The 21,091-nt window shown below is 30.2% G+C and overlaps 1 protein-coding gene across 10 annotated transcripts; it reads right to left on the bottom strand.

The window, feature by feature from the left end:
- Positions 1 to 1,143: 1,143 nt before the first annotated feature.
- LOC105131077 (uncharacterized) lies at positions 1,144 to 20,472 on the bottom strand. Of its 10 annotated transcripts, none has more exons than XM_011033855.1 (9): positions 20,287 to 20,472; positions 12,156 to 12,167; positions 11,847 to 11,889; positions 4,583 to 4,635; positions 4,242 to 4,433; positions 3,213 to 3,347; positions 2,208 to 2,276; positions 1,722 to 1,865; positions 1,144 to 1,370 (listed from the first exon to the last, which is right to left on the bottom strand). In XM_011033855.1, the coding sequence occupies exons 1-9, from the start codon at positions 20,455 to 20,457 to the stop codon at positions 1,302 to 1,304; spliced, it is 888 nt and encodes a 295-aa protein (XP_011032157.1). In that variant the 5' UTR covers positions 20,458 to 20,472; the 3' UTR covers positions 1,144 to 1,301. The 10 variants fall into 10 exon arrangements, 8 of the variants coding, with proteins under 8 accessions (XP_011032157.1, XP_011032166.1, XP_011032193.1 ...); XM_011033864.1 differs by lacking the exons at positions 4,242 to 4,433; positions 4,583 to 4,635; positions 20,287 to 20,472 and adding exons at positions 10,405 to 10,593; positions 10,742 to 10,794; positions 12,829 to 12,914 and having other exon boundaries at positions 3,213 to 3,341; positions 11,802 to 11,889; positions 11,982 to 12,718; XM_011033891.1 differs by lacking the exon at positions 20,287 to 20,472 and adding an exon at positions 12,829 to 12,914 and having other exon boundaries at positions 11,982 to 12,718.
- Positions 20,473 to 21,091: the final 619 nt, after the last annotated feature.

The raw sequence follows: 21,091 nt of genomic DNA, 5'->3' as shown, positions 1-21,091 counted from the left end.
ATTTTAATGCTTGTTTTTTTAATTGTTTTTTTTATTTTTTTTTAATTAATTTTTTTTAATTTGAACTTTTAATATTTAATTAGTTAAAAATTAAAATTTATGATTTTTTAAAAAAGAATGCTTCTAAAGGAGCATGCTTTGTGAGACGATTGCAATTGCATTTGATTTATGATCAACTCGCATCCTGGCGAAGCAAGATTCCGTAAGAATTATGCTTCAATTTTATCATGACATTTCTCTTTGCTTTGATATCATATTTTATCAAGGGAGTTGTCCTGGTGCTTGCACTATGGTTTTGCAACCGGATTTTAATAAAGATTTATGTTGGATTCGATAAGAAAATGAAAAAATCAAATTTCACGGAAAAAATATTTTGAAAATTATATTTAATTACATATATAGATAGCATTTTTTTATTAAAAAAGTTACATTTTTATTAACTCCTGGACATCAAGATTAAATTTCTCTCAAACGATATATTTGTCATTGTATTGCAAGTTGCTTTTAAGTGTCTTTTCATTTGAGAAATATATTAAAATTATTATTTTTTAGTTTTTTATTTTATTTTTAACATCTTAACATTAAAATAATTGAAAAGCACCACAAACAATATCAATTTAATATTTTTTTTAAAAAAATATCCTTGAAAGACACCTAAAAACAAAAGCAACCTTAATCCAAGTCATGTATTTATTCTCCATTATCCTTTTGTTTTTAGGTATTTTTAAAAAAACATGTTTGTCTTGAAAAAAATATCAAATTAATTTGTTTTAGTTTTTTTAACTATTTTGATGTGGTGATGTTAAAAATAAAATAAAAAATTAATTATTTTAATATATTTTTAAATAAAAATACTATTAAAAAATATTTTACACACAAAAGAACATAAATCCTACATTCCTAGTTAGAAATTAAAACAACAAAGGTCATTTCTATGCAAGAGAGTAATCAACAATTCATATAGTATATTTCAAGTTATTTTTTCAAGTATTTTTTATTTAAAAAATATGTTAATAATATTTTTTATTTTTTTGAAATTATTTTTAAAATGAAAATAATTTGAAAATATAAAAAATATATTAATTTAAAATAAATAAAATAAATTTTTTTATTTTTTTTTAAAACACACTAACAAACATGCTAAAACAGAAAAAGAAATTACGCAACCAACCGCCACCAATGCCTTCATAAAACACACATGGATGATTCTGAAAAATAAAAACAGTAATTTTAGTACATTACGGCACTCATAACTTAAACGCCAATGTTATTGCCTGCTAATAAGCCGCCGTTTATTCATCTTAAGTTTGATGAGTGTTATCAGGGAACTGGTCATCATTAGCTGTGACGGGCTGCTCATTATTGTTCCCCTGTGTATAATAAAAATAATTGTCAGTGCACGTTATAAACAACAAAAAATAAAAATTAAGAGATTGTTTGATATCATTTAAATTTCTGTCTTTTGTTTTAATTTTTAGGTTTTTAAAAACATAAATAAAAATTTGATGTTTAAAAAAAAACAAAACCAACAAGTGTTATTTTGTTTTTTTGAAAATCACCTTATTTTAAAAACTTGACAATTCAATTATTTGTTTTTTTATATATATATTTAAAAAAAAACAAAACTAAAACATAGCAAGGAGGGAATCAGTAATTATTTTTTCATGAAAAATAGAAATGAGATGCGGGTAATTATAAAGAAAATAGAGACATGCACGTGCCTGCCTCTGAGGAGCAAGTGAACCTTGCATTGGCGAGCTACCGGACGCCATTGCTGTTCTCGACGGATCAGGGTTGTTCAAGTGATCAAGACTAACGGGCAGATCACCATCATAGGTTAAGGCAGGCTGCTCAACATCGTTCCCCTGTGTATAGTAAAAAAGCACTGTCAGTACGCATTCTAAACAACAAAAAATAAAAATCAAGAGATTGTTAATTTGATATCATTTAAGGTTTTATCTTTTGTTTTAATTTTCAGGCCTTTGAAAACTTAAATAAAAATTGTTATTCATATTTCTTTGTTGAAAAAAAGCAAAACAAACAATCGGTATTATAGTTTTTTAAAATCGCCACGTTTAAAAAATTTAACAATTCAATTGTTTGCTTTTTTATATTTTTAAAAACAAAAACAATGAACAACATTGATTATTTCTTCATGAAAATAGAAGTGGGACGCAAGTAAAATTATAAAGAAAACAGAAATATACATGTTCCAATCCTTGGGAGACATGTGATTGAAGCAGCCCCAATGACTCCATAATGGCCAAGTCTCCTGACTGGAAAATATAAAAGAAATATATCAATTTAATAACTTAAAATATTATATAAGTTTTTATAATATAATTTATATTATTTTTTAATATATATATTTTTTAAAAAAGTCTAATATAATTTATATTATTTTATAATATATATATTTTTTAAAAAAGTTTTCAAAACTTGAAATTTATGTAATTTTATATTACCTTGTACTTAACTTTTATTAAATAAATAAGGATGATGAAATTTAAACATTAGACTACTTGGTTATCAAAACTTTGATACCATATCAAAGAATCATCTCAATCCAATAACTTAAATTATTAAATAAAATTTCAAGATATAATTTGTATTATTTTTTAATAATACACTAATAAATGATAAATAGCTAGCCGTATCTCTCTAGTGTCAACTCTAGTGTCAAATGTGTTGTCCACAATTTCAGATGGAAGCTACAAATACAATATTTTTATACATAGTTACAAAAACTGATACACAGAAAAAAAAAAAGAAGAAAAATGAGTTGATCTTCGTTAAAAGTTTGTTTACATTATTAGTAGAGGATCAAAATGTGTGCAGAAATATATTTAATGTACTGTTCTTGCAATCAAGCCCCTTTTGAGTACTTTTCAACCATATGGTAGTATATTCCAAACAATAAAAAATAAAAATCAAGGGATTGTTTGATATCATTTAAGTTTTTGTCTTTTGTTTTAATTTTCAGGCTTTTGAAAACATAAATAAAAAATTGATGTTTGGGATTTTTTGTTAAAAGAAAACAAAACCAACAATCGGTATTACAATTTTTGAAAATCACCTCGTTTAAAAAGTTTGACAATTCAATTGTTTGCAGTTTTATATTTTTTAAAACAAAAATAATGATCAGTAATTATTTCTTCATGAAAAATAGAAATGGGACTCAAGTAAAATTATAAATAAAAATGGAGACATACATGTGCCAATCCTTGAGGGAGATGTGATTGAAGCAGCCCCAATGACTCTTCAATGGCGGGGCCTTCTGGTGGATGATGAATAGGTAGCCCTGTTGCTCCAGTGCCCAATTCAGTCATTTCAAATGGAAGCTGCAACTATAAAATTTTTGTACATGGTTACAGATAGTGATTTATATATAAAGAGAAAAGGGAAATGGGTTAATGTTCTGTTAAAAGTGTATTTACATTATTAGCAGAGGATCAAAATATGTGCAGAAATATATTTATGCCCTTGACATAAAAAATAAAGAATGCTGGCTCGTATATACCATTCAATATTTAGGATACTTGCAAACTACTTTTATATACCAAGACTACATCAATATTTTTTATACAATTAAAATTCATAGTACCGGAACTACCTAAAGTTAATAAGAATTTTATTTACTTGGTATTTGATGTGATGTAAGGATTGGAGTTTAATACTTTGTTTGATTGTAAAATTTGTTTAGTAATGCACGGGGCTTTCATAAATCTTTGTTTTAGTCCATATAAGTTTTGAAAATTTTATTTCAGTCCCTGTATTGTATCACAAATAGTCTTTGTTTGTAATTTTTACTCGTATTCTTAAGAAAGAAATACAATTTAGTCATTTAATGTATTGTTTTTGCAATCAAGCCCCTTTGTGAGTACTTTTTAATCATATAATATTTTACTCTTATGCTATGCTTGTAATGTGTTACAATTTAAAAAGCTACGCAAGTGATTGGTTTCAAAATCCAAACTCTATATCTATACATATAGAACTATATTAATTTGGGGCTATTAATTAATGACAAGAACAATATGAATACGTGTATTATTCTCTCCAGTTACCACAGACAAAAACTATCATCAATCTTTAAGAGGAGACCGTAGTCCTTTCACTCTCTATCCATACAATTTCACTCTCTTTATATGTATGCATATGGACGTCAAAGAAGTCACATATAACTATTAGTGTGTGCAAAATGATATTTATATATGCAGGAAGAGAAAACGCAGCCTTACAAGTTGCTGAAGCGTGTTGATCATAAGTTTTTGTTGTTCAACTTTTTGCTCCTCTAGCCTTTTAGCTTCTCTAACTTGCTCCAAGTTGTTTTTCAAGCGATCCAGTATTTCTTTGGAGGAGGTTTCTGATCTTTTCACAAACTCAGCACAATCTGCTTTCAGCCTTTTGAGCTGTCTCTCAGTGTCCTTCATCTTTTGTTGCACGTGCATGTATATAGAAAGAGAAAAGGATAAATTAACAATCTATGGAGTTTGAAAACAGGAAAAATAAATAAATGGAGGGGATCATATTGCTCATTCACTTCAACTTTCTTTCCATGACAATATTTATTATCACTTACCCATCGTCTCTTTGCTTTCTTAGTTTCAGCAGCTGATGGTTGGACAGCTTGACCTGTGTTCATATGTCTAAAATTTAGGAGAACAAAACTCGAAATAACTATAGCAATAGGGTTCAAGTATATATATACTAACAAGGTAGAAAAAACCTTGCCAATTATGTTAACAGAATGTGTTCGCTAGCTTTTCAATATCCTAGCATTATTGGTTTTCTTCATATATTACCATCCATAAAACAGTCACCAATCAACATATACAATATGGGTGAAGCATCCTTCCTGTTATAATGCTCAATTACAATCAATGTATGCACGTTAAACTACTGATGTATTTGGTAATTCACCACCATTTTAATTAATGGGTTCTAGATGTAGGTACCAGTATTGTCAAGATTTTCAGTGGAAAAGAAGCTCTAGCCATCCGTTTGTATTTATCCATTATTTTTGCTACATATGACTAATATAATTCCAAAAAGGAAAGGACTGTTATAAAACTTGCAGTCATCGACCCCTAACTACCTAATCAAGGATTAGTTGCTTAAATTGATTAGTACTCCACAAAAATTATGCAGATTCTCTTTATGGAGAAGCTTAATTATTGTGCTCTCTATTTTTTTTTTGGGTAATAAATCAGGGTTGATAACTCATGTCATGAGGAACTAAAATGCTTAACTGCACAGTACTAATCATAATTTCGTTTCATGTTTAATTAGATTATCCTACTGAACTTAGCAAATGAAGTATTAAAAAAACAAAGTATATCTATAATACACCACTACCATGAATTATTGTTGTTCATTTTTCTTTCTACTTTCAACTCTATATATATCTGTTTTATTTAAAAAAAACCCTTAAAAACAAATCTCTTTTTTGTTGTATTCGACTCTAATTGATTTTAATAGGTTAGCTTTTCAAAGTGTTTGAATGACAATTAAATAGCAATTTTTTTTTTATTTTTTTTTTAAAATTTCATGCAAAGCAAACAACATCAACATCAGCACAAAATCACCGTGAAAATATGTGAGAAATGATGAACGTATAAATCAGAGATCTACTCAACTAAACACTTATTTATCATAGATATGCACTACAAGGATTGTACCGTACCTCCGACAAGTTGAGATGGAGCTTCCATTGTATCTGCAGGAAACAAAACAATTGGATCAAGGACAAGTACTGAAAACTCCAAGCTAAGGCACAGCAATATTTAGAGAGGGAGAGAGAATTTAGGACCTGATGAAATAGTGTATGAGAGAGAGAGAGAGAGAGAGAGAGACAAGATAATTATTTTAGACGAAAGAAAGCTATCTCCACGGAACCGAGCGGAGATGCCCGAAAAACGACCGATAGGGTAAGGTATGAGGTTCAGACCATCATGACCGCGGGACATATTTATTGGGTTATGACAGCATAAAGATGTTTTTTTTTTAAAAAAATGTTTTTAATTTTTTTTTTAAATATATTGAAATGTTTTTATTATTTTTTATATTAATATGTCAAAGTCATTAGAAAATATATAAAAAACTATCAATTTAATATTTTTCAAAACAAATATATTTTTATAATTCATAAAAAAAAACAGTTAAAAATACCACGAGCAGTCACTTAGTCTCAATCAATTCTCTGAAAACTGTTAAGCAAGAATCAATATATAATATCTTATTGTTTGATAAGATAAAAATTTAATTCACCATGAAATAGCTCCTTTCGGTAAAACAAGGTAGAAAAACAAATTACTAAGTGGGAACTTGGATGTGAATTGCTTTTTTCATTTTTAAAAGGATTATTTTTTCCTTCAAAGAAAGAAGAGAAAACAAAACCACAGTAATTACTTATATACGGTTTATTCAATGGAGGCTGTTAGTTTGGCTGTAGGAAAACTAGTTCGACTATGCCATAACTCATAACTGTTAAGACTATTTATTTATACCTTATCATACTCCCTTTCTCTTTAGAGGCCAGTTTGCTTTCCTCGACGGCACCACTGAAATATAAGCTTGTTCGAAGCTCAAATGTTTTGTTGTTGTTTCCTCAAACCTTTGACGAAATCTTGGCCATTTGGCCCAACAAGTTGTTCAATTGGTCTGGCTCAACTGCTAGACGGTTTGGGCCTTCCCTTCCTCTTTTTTCCTTTTCTCTTCCTCTTCTCTGGTTGGGCTGGGTCTGTCATGTTGGGCTCTCTTTCTTTCTCTTTCTCCACCTCCTCTTCTTTCTTGGGCCTGGTTCGGCTACTTGATGTTGACTGGTCTATCATGACAGTGCCTGGCCAGCTGCAAATGCTAGTCTCTTTCTTGCATCTTGTCATCCCAGTTCTGATGTGGTAGATTCACTCAAATCACGCAGTTTCATCTGTAAAATGCTCGAGTTGGTAGATCGCATAAGCTGCTAGCCAGTTGCAACGTCTTAAATCGCGGAATTCCTTTTTCATTGGTGACAATGCCTCCAGCATCTTCTACCTCTCTCTCTCTCTTTTTCTCGTCTTCATTCCTGCAAAATATCTTGAATCAGGGAAGAAACAGAAGTAAGAATCAAGAGAAGTTGAGAAACAAACAGCGACAGACTAAAAATATACCATTCATGGCTAAATGTTGATCATTAGGAGCAGGAAAAGAAACAGAATATTCAAGTTTGCAATGATGAATAACATGCTGCTGGACTCAACAAGATATAGCCTGTTCGTTTGGGCGAACACATGAACCAGCTTCAAAGCAAGGGTTCAAGTCTGTTGGTCGCAAAACTGGGAACAGCAGCAAGACTTGTGCTGCTTTGGTGGTATTTGTGGCTCCGAGGAACCATTCGTTCATATCAATATGAATTATTGACCAAGACTTAAAATGTTAACAAAGACTCGAGAATTTTTTTAAAAAAACAAATTGACGAAGACTTGCAGAAAATATCACATTATATTACGGGTCCACCACGTGAAAGCCCACTACCATGGGGTGGATGATAAATTTCTCGTTAATAGCAAAGAAGGTTTATTTCCAAACTCAAAATATGGAATGCGGAGGGAAGTGATCATTCAAACAATTGTGGCAAAATATATAAAATTAAAGTTAAAATCCCTTTGAAAAACAGCGTTAACTCGTCCTCAAGAGCACCGATAACTAAAATAGTGTAATAACAGTTTTGTTATTTTTATTATAAAAAAACATTCAACCAGTTTTTAGGTGCAACATGGTTATTTATCAAGATTCAGTGATTATCAACCATCTAGGTGGTGTTCAAGATAAAAAAACATTCAACCCGTTTTTAGGTGCAACATGGTTATTTATCAAGATATCAACCATCTAGGTGGTGGTCAAATGATAAAGACTTGGAACTAAAAGATTTGCTTTCTCTATGATTTCAGATTCGAGTTCTTGGTTACTCATATGATAGCCACTGGAGGCTTACATGGTCGTTAACTTCAGGGCCTGTGGAATTAGTCGTGGTGCGCGCAAGCTGACCCGGACACCTATGTTAAAAAAAAAAAAGATTCAGTGATTATCATTAAATTTTTTAAAAATAACTATTTTTTTATATTTTAAAAACAAAACAAAGTGATTAAATAAATATCTATAAAAACAAAAAATTATAAACTCACATCTAGGGACATCTTTGTATTTTCACATTTATTTTTCACATTATTATTATTAGGTTAACAAGAAAACACTTTGATATTTTAATAAAAATAAAATAATATTAAGAAACAAAAAATAGCAAGCACGTTCATTTTCATACAAGAAGTGCAAGTGCCTTTTAATGGTGCTTGGTGGGCCTCCTAGCAACACGACACCAATTTTTGCTATGCAATTAAAAGAGTTACAATGTTTTTTTTTTTTTTTTTAACGGTGTGTAGTGGTGCTAGAGTGACGGCATGGCATCAATGACTTTTTTTCCTTCTCTTATTTTTCTCTCTTGCTTCCTTAGAATTTTTGTTTGGCAATGTAAAATTTTAGAATTGTTTTTTGATTTTTTAAAATATTGAATTTAATTTTTTATGTTTTTATAAAATTTTTATTTATTTTTAATTTAATCATTCAATCTTAATTTATAATATGCTATTTTTTAAAATTTAATCTAGATTTTTTTGATCGTTTTGTGGTCATTTTGTTAAATTGATTTTTATTTTAAATTTCATTATTTAATAAAGATAATTATTTTTATTTTTTTATCTGAACTTTGATCCTCATTATTTTAATTTTTAATTTTATTTTTAACATCATCACATTTAATATTTAAAAAAAAAATACTTGATTTTTTAAAATATTGAATTTAATTTTTTATGTTTTTATAAAATTTTTATTTATTTTTAATTTAATCATTCAATCTTAATTTATAATATGCTATTTTTTAAAATTTAATCTAGATTTTTTTGATCGTTTTGTGGTCATTTTGTTAAATTGATTTTTATTTTAAATTTCATCATTTAATAAAGATAATTGTTTTTATTTTTTTATCTGATATTCTCATTATTTTAATCTTTAATTTTATTTTTAACATCATCATATTTAATGTCTAAAAAAAAAAAACACAAATCCCGACCATGCACTTAGATTATTGTAGCTTCATGTTTTTAGATACTTTTTAAAAATATATTCATCTTGAAAAAACATCAAATTAATTTTTTAGTGTTCTTTAATAATTTTGATACAGTGCTTTTAAAATAAAATTAAAACTTAAAAAATATTTTTAAATAAAAAAATATTTTCTTACATGAAACCGAAAATGTAACCACAAAACAACAACATAAATTCTACGTTCCGAGTTAGAAATTGAAACAACAAAGGTTCTTTTTATCCAAGAGAGGAATCGACAATTCATGCTCTAATAAAAAAAATAAACTACCCAACCAACTGCCACCAATATATATTATCGAAAATCTTCATAAAACACTCATGGCGTTTATTCATCATTAGTTTGATCATAGTTTCGTTTGTCCATGCGGTGAAAAGCGAGGTTGAAGCCAAAAACAATAAATTATGTTTTTTAACATGAAACACAACGTGTAGACAAACATGTATTTAGTAAACACCAGGGAACTGATCATTATTAGCTGAAGTGAACTGTTCACTAGTGTTCTCCTGTGTACAGTAAAAAAATATTGTTAGTGCACATTCTAAACAACATAAAATAAAAATTAAGAGATTGTTTGATATCATTTATGTTTCTGTCTTTCTTTTTAATTTTCAGGTTATTGAAAACAAAAATAAAAATTTGATGTTCTTAATTTTTTGTTAAAAAAAAACCAACAATCATAATTACAATTTTTGAAAATCGCCTCATTTAAGAATTTTGACAACAATTGTTTGCAGTTTTATATTTTTTAAAACAAAAACAATGACCGTTGATTATTTCTTAATGAAAAATAGAAATGGAACTCAAGAAAAATCATAAAGAAAAATGGAGACATACATGTGCCAATCCTTGAGGAAGATGTGATTGAGGCAGCCCCTGACTCTTAAATGGCCGGGTCTTCTGGTGAATGATGGACAGGTAGCCCTGCCTCTTCAGTGCCAAATGTGTTGTCTGACATCATTTCAAATGGGAGCTCCAACTACAAAATTTTTATGCATAGTTAAAGATAACGATTTATATATAAAGTAAAAAGAAAAATGAGTTAATGTTTTGTTTGAAGTGATTTTACATTTTTAGCAGCTGATCAAAATGTGCGCAGCAATATTTCCATGCTCTTGACATTGAAAATAAAGAATGCTGGCTCTCTATCAATACAATTTCACTTTCTTTTTATCTATGCATATGGATGTTAAAGAAGTCACACGTAACTATTAGTGTGTGCAAAATGATATCTATATATGGAGGAAGAGAAATCGCAGCCTTACAAGTTGTAGAAGCGCGTTGATCATAAGATTTTGTTGTTCAACTATTTGCTCTTGTAACCTTTTAGCTTCTCTAGCTTGCTCCAAGTTGTTTTTCAAGCGATCCAGTATTTCTTTGGAGGAGGCTTCGCCTTTCACAGACTCAGCATAATCTGCTTTCAGCTTTTTGAACTGTCTTTGAGTGCACTTTATCTTTTGTTGCACGTAGATATATATAGAAAGAGAAAAGGATAAATTAACAATCCATGGAGTTTAAAAGCAGGAAAAAAGAAATATAGAGGGGATCATATTGCTCATTCACTTTTATCTTTTTTTCATGACAATATTTATTATCACTTACCCATCGTCTCTTTGCTTTCTTAGTTTGAGCAGTTGATGGTTGGACAACTTGACCTGTGTTCACATGTTTAAAATTTAGGAGAACAAAGCTCGAAATAAATATAGCAATATGGTTCAAGTATATATGTCCTAAAAAAGTAAAAAAAACTTTGCCAATTATGTTAACAGAATACGTTCGCTAGCTTTTTAATATCCTAGCATTATTGGTTTTCTTCATATATTAACATCCATAAAACAGTCACCAATCAATATATAATACGGGTGAAGCATCCTTCCTGTTACAGTGTTCAATTACAATCAATGTATATGCATGTTAACCTACTGGTGTATTTGGTAATTCACCACCATTTTAATTAATGGTTTATAGATTTAGGTACCGGTACTGTCAAGATTTTCTCTGGAAAAGAATCTCTAGCCATCCGTTTGTATTTATCCATTATACATGCTACATATGACTAATATAATTCCAAAAAAGAAAGGACTGTTATAAAATTTATAGTCACCCCTAGCTACCTAATCAAGGATTAGTTGCTTAAACTGATCTGTACACTCCATAAAAACCATGTAGATTCTCTTTATGTAGAAGCTTAATTATTGTCTACTTTATTCTTTCTTTTTTTGTAATAAATCAGGGTTGATAACCCATGTCACAAGGAGCTAAAATGCTTAACCATACAGTACTAATCATAACTTCGTTTCATGTTTGATAAGATGATCCAACTGAACTTAGAAAATCAAGGATCAAAACAAGGTATATCCATAATACATTATTACCATGAATTATTGCTGTTCATTTTTATCCTTACTTTCAACTCTATATATCTGTTTTTTTTTTAAAAAAACCCCTTAAAACAAATCTCCTTCTAGTTGCATTCGATTCTAATTGATTTTAACAGGTTAACTTTCCAAAGTGTTTGAATGGCGATTAAATAACCATCTATTTTTTAAAAAATAGAAAGATTTAAAATTTCTTGCAACCCAAACAACATCAACAGCAGCACAAAATCACAGTGAAAACATTTGAGAAATGATGAACATATTTAAATTAGAGATCTACTCAACTAAAGCCTTATTTATCATAGATATGTACAAGGATTGCACTGTACCCCCAACAAGTTCAGATGGAGCTTCCATTGAATTGCGTGGTATCTGCAGGAAACAAAACAACTGGATCAAGGACAAGTATTGAAAACTCCTAAGTAAAGGCACAACAATAATCAGAGAGAGAGAGAATTTAGGACCTGATGAAATAGAGTATGAGACGGAGAGTGAGAGAGAGACAAATATTTATTTTTGAAGAAAGAAAGCCATCTCCACGAAACCGAGCGATGATGCCCGAAAAACGACCGATAGGGGATGATATGAAGTTCGGCTGTAGGAAAACTAGTTCGACTACGTCATAACTGTTGTCATACCTTATCATTCTCCTTCTTTAGAGGCCAGTTTGCTTTGCTGGACTGCACATCGCCAAAAACATAAGCTTGCTCGAAGCTCAAATGTTTTGTTGTGGTTTCCTCAAACCATTGACGAAATCTTGGCCATTTGGCCCAACAACTTGCTCAATTGGGCTGGCTCAACTGCTAGAATGTTTGGGCCTTCCCTTCCTCTTTTTTCCCTTTTCTCTTCCTCTTCTCTGGTTGGGCTGGGTCTGTCATGTTGGGCTCTCTTTCTTTCTCTTTCTCCACCTCCTCTTCTTTCTTGGGCCTGCTTCGGCTACTTGATTTTGACTGGTCTATCATGACAGTGCCTGGCTAGCTGCAAATGTAGTCTCTGTAGTCTCTTTCTTGCATCTTGTCATCCCGGCTCTGATGCGGTAGATCCACTCAAATCATGCAGTTTCATCTGTAAAATGCTCAAGTTGATAGATCGCATAAGCTGCTAGCCAGTTGCAAAGTCTTAAATCGCGGGATTCCATTCTCATTGTTAACAATGCCTCCAGCATCTTCTACCTCTCTCTCCTGTTTTCTCGTCTTCATTCCTGCAAAATATTTTAAATCAGGGAAGAAACAGAAGTAAGAATCAAGAGAAGTTGAAAAAAAATAGTGACAGACTAAAAATACACCATTCATGGCTAAATGAATAACATACAGATTATTCAAGTGTGCAATGATGAATAACATGCTGCTGGACTCAACAAGATATATCAATATGAATTATTGACCAAGACTTGTGCTGCTTTGGTGGTATTTGTGGCTCCGAGGAACCATTCGTTCATATCAATATGAATTATTGACCAAGACTTAAAATGTTAACAAAGACTCGAGAATTTTAAAAAATAAAATTGACGAAGACTTGCAGAAAATATCACATTATATATTACGGGTCCACCACGTGAAAGCCCACTACCATGTAGTGGCTGATAAATTTCTCGTTAATAGCAAAGAAGGTTTATTTCGAAACTCAAAATATGAACATCAACTGATCATTCAAACAGTTGTAGCAAAATATATAAAATTATTAGCAGAAGTTAAAATCCCTCTCAAAAACACCGTTAACTCGTGCTCAATAGCATCGATGACTAAAATAGTGTAATAACAGTTTTGTTATTAGGTGCAACGATCATTCAAACAGAGACTCATTGGTTATTTATCTAGATTCATTGGTTATCATTAAAAATTTTGAAGATAAATAATTTTTTTATATTTTAAAAACAAAATAAAGTGATTAAAATATCTATAAAAATAAAAGAATTATAAACTAATAGGGATATTTTTTTATTTTCACACTTATTATTTACATTATTATCAAATTAATTAAAAAGAACTTTGATATTTTAATAGGTATAAAATACTATTAAAAATTAAAAATGACTAAAACATGCATTTCATATAAGAAATGCAAGTGCGTTTCAATCATGCATGTTGCACTTCCGAGCAACAAAATACCAACTTTTGCTATGTAATTGAAAGCGCCATAATGCTATCTTTTTTTTTTGTAATGATGTGCGGTGGTGTTGGAGTGATAGTAGGGCACCGATGACTCCTTTTTTTCTTTCATTTTTCTCTCTCATCCTCTGAAAAATCTCATTTGGTCATGTAAAATTTTAGAATTGTCATTTGAATTTTTAAAAAGTTAAATTTAATACTTAATCTTTTAATTTTTATTTTTTTTTGTTTTTTTATAAAATTTTAATTTATTTTCAATTTGATCATTTAATCTTAATTTGTAATATATTTTTTAATTAGTTCTTATTCTTTTAATCATTTTATGATCCTTTCGTTAAATTGAATTTTCTTTTCAATTCTACCTTTTAATAATTGTTTTTATTTTTTTATCTCAACTTTAATCCTCATGCATTATTTTGATTAATTGTTTTTTATCTTTTTGTTAAAAAAAATTTCTTTTCATTTCCACCATTCAATCAAAAATAAAATTTTTATTTTATTTTAATTTTGATGCTCATTATTTCAATTGCTATTTTCTTTTTATCCTTTTTCTACAATTGAAATTCTTTGTTTTGTTCAATTTTAGCTATTTGATTGGTTAAGAATTAAGTTTTTTTTTTTTTTACAGATAAAGTGTGATTGGTTAAGAATTAAGTTTTTTTTTTTACAGATAAAGTACTTCTAGTCTTATGTTTCGTGTTTGAAAAGTCATAATTTCTATAACAATTAAGAAGTTCTTAGGATGATTATTAAACTCGTTTAAATCTATTTGAGATATGATATGGATTGCATTTTAATTTGAACTAAGAATTAAATTTATTTAATTAAACAACTTAAAATTTTAGTTAATCACCTTATTAATATTGAGATTTCATCTAATTTAACACTAAATAAAGTTTTTAAAGAATAAAATAATATCATTTTAATAAAAATAATAAAATTGATGACACGGTGGATTGAAGTTCAAGGTTGGTTAAATATATTATTACCAAGTCTAGTTGCTTTAAATTGCTAAGTGAGATTCAAAGGAACATGCTTTGTGAGACAATTGCAATTGCATTTCATGCACTGCAATGCAATGGTCACTTTAGTATTTTGCAGACAAGCCTTATGTTTGAATTTTATGACGACATTTCTCTTTGCTTGGATGTCATATTTTATCGAGGGAGTTATCGTGGTGCTTACAATATGGTTTTGCAACTGGATTTTAACAAAGGTTAATGTTGGATTTGATAAGAAAAAATCAAAATCAAATTATTCTCGGAATTTTTTTTGAAAATTATATTAAATTACATATGTAGATAGCATCATTTTTTTCAAAAAAATGCATTTTTATTGACTCTGGGCATCAAGATTTAATTTCTCTCAAACTATAATATTTGTTTGTGTAGCAAGTTGCTTTTAAGTGCTTTTCATTTAAGAAATACATTAATTTTTTTTTAGCTTCTTATTTTATTTCTAACATCATAACATTAAAATAATAGAAAGGGACTAAAAAAAATATTAATTTAATATTTTTTTAAGGAAAAAATATGTTTAAAAAACATCTAAAAACAAAAACAAACTTAATCCAAACCATATACTTATTAAAAATATTGTAGCCTTTGTTTTCAAGTGGTTTTTAAAAGTGTCACTGCCTTGAAAAAATATCAAATTAATTTTTTTAGTGTTTTTTAATAATTTTGATATGATAATATTAAAAATAAAACAAACTCACAAAATTAATTATTTTAATGTGTTTTTAAGATAAAAACACTATAAAAAAACACCTTGCGCACTACAATACCAAACATGTAATCAAAGAACATCAACGTAAATTCTACCTTCCTAGTTAGAAACTGAAACAACAAAGGTCCTTTCTATCCAAGAGAGGAATTGACAATTCATGTTCTGATAAAAAAAAAGCAATTCCCCAACCAACTGCCATCAATATCTTCATAAAACATACTCGGTGTAACTGCCATCAATATCTTCATAAAACATACATGTATAGTTTTTAAATCTGATTTGATAGTCAACTCGGTGCAATAATCAAGTTACAGGTTGACCCGAATAGAAAAAAAAAACACCTCTAAGCATACGTTGCTGAGGCGTGAATCAAATTAACTCTTTAACACAAAAACCAACCAATCAAAAAAAAAAAAAATCTTCTTGACCTGTTAGCACCATTTAGCAAGGACACTAAGTCTAAGCATGCACTGTTAAGTGTGATGTGTGAACCAAGTACTTCAAAAGACTAATCTTCTTGTCAGAATCAAATTGTTGGGTGGATTTGTATTTCTCCATCAATTCTTTCAGAGAAAGAAATGAATCCTCGGTAGCTCGACTCACGAGAATTGAGAATTCCACAGTTTGTTGCCCTAACTTAGCCATTCCAGGTCTTCAAGAGTTGGGGCTTTTTTTCTTCTTTTGGTTTATTACCGGATCTGCGTATTACGGTTACTGTTATGAAGGCATAATAGAAGAAGCTAGGGTTTTTGGAGACAGAAACAGGAGAATAGATTTTGTTTTGTTTTACTTTTGTGTTCAGTGTTATTTTTTAGGTTTCGAAAGGAGAGAGAGATGGGGACTTACCTGGTATGGCTTGCGTTTAGCTTAAATTGCTCTGCAACTGATATGGCTGCTGTGAACTTTGAACAGAGACGGGAATTAAGTTTTCTGCTAAAGCTAAAAACGAACTTGTTTAATATATATATATATAAACAGCCGGGTTTACCTGGATCGACCCGCCGGGTCAATCAGGTTTTTCTGGGCCATTTTTCTAACCAGTTTTTTCATTAATTCAGCCCTATTTTAATTTCAAATCAGTCAAGTTTCAGGACATATAGATAATTCTGAAAAATAAAAACAGTACTTTTAGTACATTCCGGCACTCGTAACATGTCAATGTTATAAGCTGCCGTTTATTTATCATTAGTTTGATAAGTGAACTCTAGGGAATTGATCATTATTAGCTGAGGCGGGCTGCTCACTATTGTCCCCCTGCGTATAGTAAAAAAAATTGTTAGTACATATTCTAAACAACAAAAAATAAAAATTAAGAGATTGTTAATTTGATATCATTTAAGTTTTTTTTTTAAAAAAATTTTCAGGTTCTTGAAAACATTAATAAAAAATTGTTATTCTTATTTCTTTGTTGAAAAAAAAGCAAAACCAACAATAGTTATTACAATTTTTGAAAATCACCTCGTTTAAAAAGTTGTACATTAAATTGTTTGTTTTTTTGTATATATTTTTTAAAACAAAAACAATGATCAGTAATTATAAAGAAAAATGGAAACATACATATGCCAGACTGATAAACTGGTGGGTGATGAACAGATAGCCCTGTCTATCCAGTGCCAAATTCAGTCATCTCAAATGGGAGCTGCAACTACAAAATTTTTATACATAGTTACAGATAGTGATTTATCTATAAAGAGAAAAGGAAAATGAGTTAATGTTATGTTAAAAGTGTTTTGACATTATTAGCAGAGGATCAAAATGTGTGCAGCAATATATTCATGCTTTTGACATCGAAAATAAAAAATGCAGGCTCTCATGATTATTTTTATAGGAATTTTGTGCATATTGATCTTACATTCCTACTGCATAAAGTTTTCTTTTTAATTTTTTATGTCCATTCAATGTTTAGGATATTTGCAAACTACTTTTATATACCAAGACTACATCAATATTTTTTATACAATTAAAATTCATAGTACCGGAACTACCTAAAGTTAATAAGAATTTTATTTACTTGGTATTTGATGTGATGTAAGGATTGGAGTTTAATACTTTGTTTGATTGTAAAATTTGTTTAGTAATGCACGGGGCTTTCATAAATCTTTGTTTTAGTCCATATAAGTTTTGAAAATTTTATTTCAGTCCCTGTATTGTATCACAAATAGTCTTTGTTTGTAATTTTTACTCGTATTCTTAAGAAAGAAATACAATTTAGTCATTTAATGTATTGTTTTTGCAATCAAGCCCCTTTGTGAGTACTTTTTAATCATCTAATAGTTTATTCCTATTCGATGCTTGAAATGTGTTACAATTTAAAAAACTACTCAAGTGATTGGTTTCAAAATCCAAAATCTATATCTATACATATATATAGAACTATTAATTTGGGGCTATTAATTAATGGCAAGAACAATATGAATATGTGTATTATTCTCTCCAGTTTCCACACACAAAAACTATCATCCATCTTCGAGAGGAGACTGTAGTCCTTTCACTCTCTCTACATGTATGCATATGGATGTTAAAGAAGTCACACGTAACTATTAGTGCGTGCAAAATGATATCTATATATGTAGGAAGAGAAAACGCAGCCTTACAAGTTGCTGAAGCGTATTGATCATAAGTTTTTGTTGTTCAACCTTTTGCTCTTGTAGCCTTTTAGCTTCTCTAGCTTTCTCCAAGTCGTTTTTCAAGCGATCCAGTATTTCATTGGAGGAGGCTTCGCTTTTAACCAACTTAGCATAATCTGCTTTCAGCTTTTTTAACTGTTTCTGAGTGTCCTTCATCTTTTGCTGCACGTGTATATATATATATATATAAAAAAAAAAAGAGAAAAGCATAAATTAACAATATATGGAGTTTAAAACGAGAAAAAAAATATGGAGGGGATCATACTGCTCCAGTCACTTCTAGCTTCTTTCCATGACAATATTTCTTATCACTTACCCGTCTCTTTGCTTTCTTAGTTTCAGCAGCTGATGGTTGGACAACTTGACCTGTGTTCATATGTTTAAAATTTAGGAGAACAAAGCTCGAAATAACTATAGCAATAGGGTTTAAGTATATATATAATAACAAGGTAAAAAAACCCTTGCCAATTATGTTAATAGAATGCGTTCGCTAGCTTTTCAATATCCTAGCATTATTGGTTGTCTTCATATATTAACATCTATAAAACAGTCACAAATCAATATGATATGGGTGAACCGATCATCCTTCCTTTTACAATGCTCAATTACAATCAATGTATATGCATGTTAACCTACTGATGTATTTGGTAATTCACCAACATATTAAATATTAATGGGTTCTAGATATAGGTATCAGTACTGTCAAGATTTTCAGTGGAATAGAAGCTCTAGCCATCCGTTTGTATCGATCCATTATATATGCTACATATGAGTAATATAATTCCAAAAAAGAAAGGATTGTTATAAAACTTCTAGTTACCCGATCAAGGATTAGTTACTTAAACTGATCTGTACACTCCATTAAAACTATGTAGATTCTCTTTATGGAGAAGCTTATTGTTTTTTCTTTTTTTTTTTAGGTAATAAATTAAGGTTGATAACTCATGTAACGAGGAGCTAAAATGCTTAGCCGCACAGCACTAATCATAACTTTGTTTCATGTTTAATGATCCTACTGAACTTAGCCGATCGAGAATCAAAACAGTATATATCCATATTACATTACTACGATGAATTATCTTTACTTTCAACTATAGATATCCTTTTTTTATTAAAAAAAACCCTTAAAACAAATCTCCTTTTAGCTATATTCGACTCTAATTGTTTTTAATAGGGTAACTTTTCAAAGTGTTTGAATGACGATTGCATTGTTTTTTTTTTTTTTTTTATAGTTTCGTGGAAACCAAACAAAAACATCAGCATCAGCCCAAAATCAGGCTAGTTAAGAATAGCTAGCTCGGGGAAAATATGTGAGAAATGATGAACATATAAATTAGAGATCTAGCCACCTAAATACTTATTTATCATGGATATATAGAAGTATTGTACTGTACCTCCGACAAGTTCAGATGGAGCTTCCATTGAATTGGCTGGTAGCTGCAGAAAACAAAACAATTGAAAGTACTGAAAACTCCAAGCTAAAAGCACACCAATCCAGAGAGAGAGAACTTGATGAATAGCGTGTGGGACAGAGTGAGAGAGAGAGAGAGAGAATATATTTATAGGGGGGAGATGATAAGAACATGACACGGGGGAGATGCACGGCCCTGGAAAGAATTTTTCAGTCCTCTCTTCTTCAATAAATTAGATTTTTAGTCCTCAAAATAAAAATATTGAATTGAACCCCCTTCTAAATATTTTTCTCTAATTAGACCCTCAAACTAATATTACTATCCGCCCCCATTATACTGTTAAGTGTAGTTAGATTTCACCACAGCTACTGGACAAATTGAAAAAGAGCGAGAGAGAGAGAGACAACATGTTTATTTTAGAAGAAAGAAAGAAGATGCACGAGAAACTATGGAAGGGGAAGATCTGGTGACTATAAATGTTACTGGAGTGGACGTAGGTGGGGAAAAGACCTCTCCTTTAACTAATTAGATTTTTAGTACTAAAAATAAAGAAAATTTAAACTTTAGCCCTCCTAAATGTTTTTCCTAAAACTGCTAAGAAAGAATCAATATATAATATCTTATTGTTTAATAAGATAAAAATTTAATTCACCATGAAACAGCTCTCGGTAAAACAAGGTAGAAAAATACATTAGGAAGTGGCAACTTGGACTTGAATACTCTTTTTATTTTTAAAAGGGATTTTTTTTCTTCAAATAAAAAAGAGAAAACAGAACCAAAGTAATTACTTATATACGATTTAATTATTGCAGGCTGTTAGTTTGGCTGTAGGAAAACGAGTTCAAATATGTCATAACTGTTAGAACTATTCAGTTATACCTTCCCTTATCGCACTCTCTTCTTTAGAGGCCAGTTTGCTTTCCTCGACTGCACATCAGCAAAAATACAAGCTTGTTCGAAGCTCAAATGTTTTGTTTTCGTTTTCTCAAATCTTTGACGAAGTCTAGGCCATTTGGCCCAACAAGTTGCTAAATTGGGCTTTCTTTTCATCTCCAATGGAGTCATCGGCTCAACTGCTAGCAGGTTTGGGCCTTTCCCTTCCACCTCTCCAGTTGGGCTGGGTCTGTCATGTTGGGCTCTCTTTCTTTCTCTTTCGCCACCTCCTCTTCTTTCTTGGGCCTGCTTCGGCTACTTGATTTTGACTGGTCTATCATGACAGTGCCTGGCTAGCTGCAAATGTAGTCTCTGTAGTCTCTTTCTTGCATCTTGTCATCCCGGCTCTGATGTGGTAGATCCACTCAAATCATGCAGTTTCATCTGTAAAATGCTCAAGTTGATAGATCGCATAAGCTGCTAGCCAGTTGCAAAGTCTTAAATCGCGGAATTCCTTTTTCGTTGTTGACAATGCCTCCAGCATCTTCTACCGCTCTCTCTTTTTTTCTCGTCTTCATTCCTGCAAAATATTTTAAATCAGGGAAGAAACAGAAGTAAGAATCAACAGAAGTTGTGAAACAAATTAAAATGACAGACTAAAAACATACCCGTTGTGAAACAAATTAAAATGACAGACTAACTAAAAACATACCATTCATGGCTAAATATTGATCATTAGGAGCAGGAAAAGAAACAGAATATTCAAGTTTGCAAAGATGAATAACATACAGCTGGACTCAACAATAAGTAGCTTGTTGGTTTGTGC

This window comes from Populus euphratica, unplaced genomic scaffold (assembly GCF_000495115.2).
Source record: "Populus euphratica unplaced genomic scaffold, PopEup_1.0 scaffold2.1, whole genome shotgun sequence".
Lineage (NCBI taxonomy): Eukaryota > Viridiplantae > Streptophyta > Magnoliopsida > Malpighiales > Salicaceae > Populus > Populus euphratica.
Note: the sequence above shows the minus strand (reverse complement) of the source record. Positions and strands in the feature narration are given on the sequence as shown.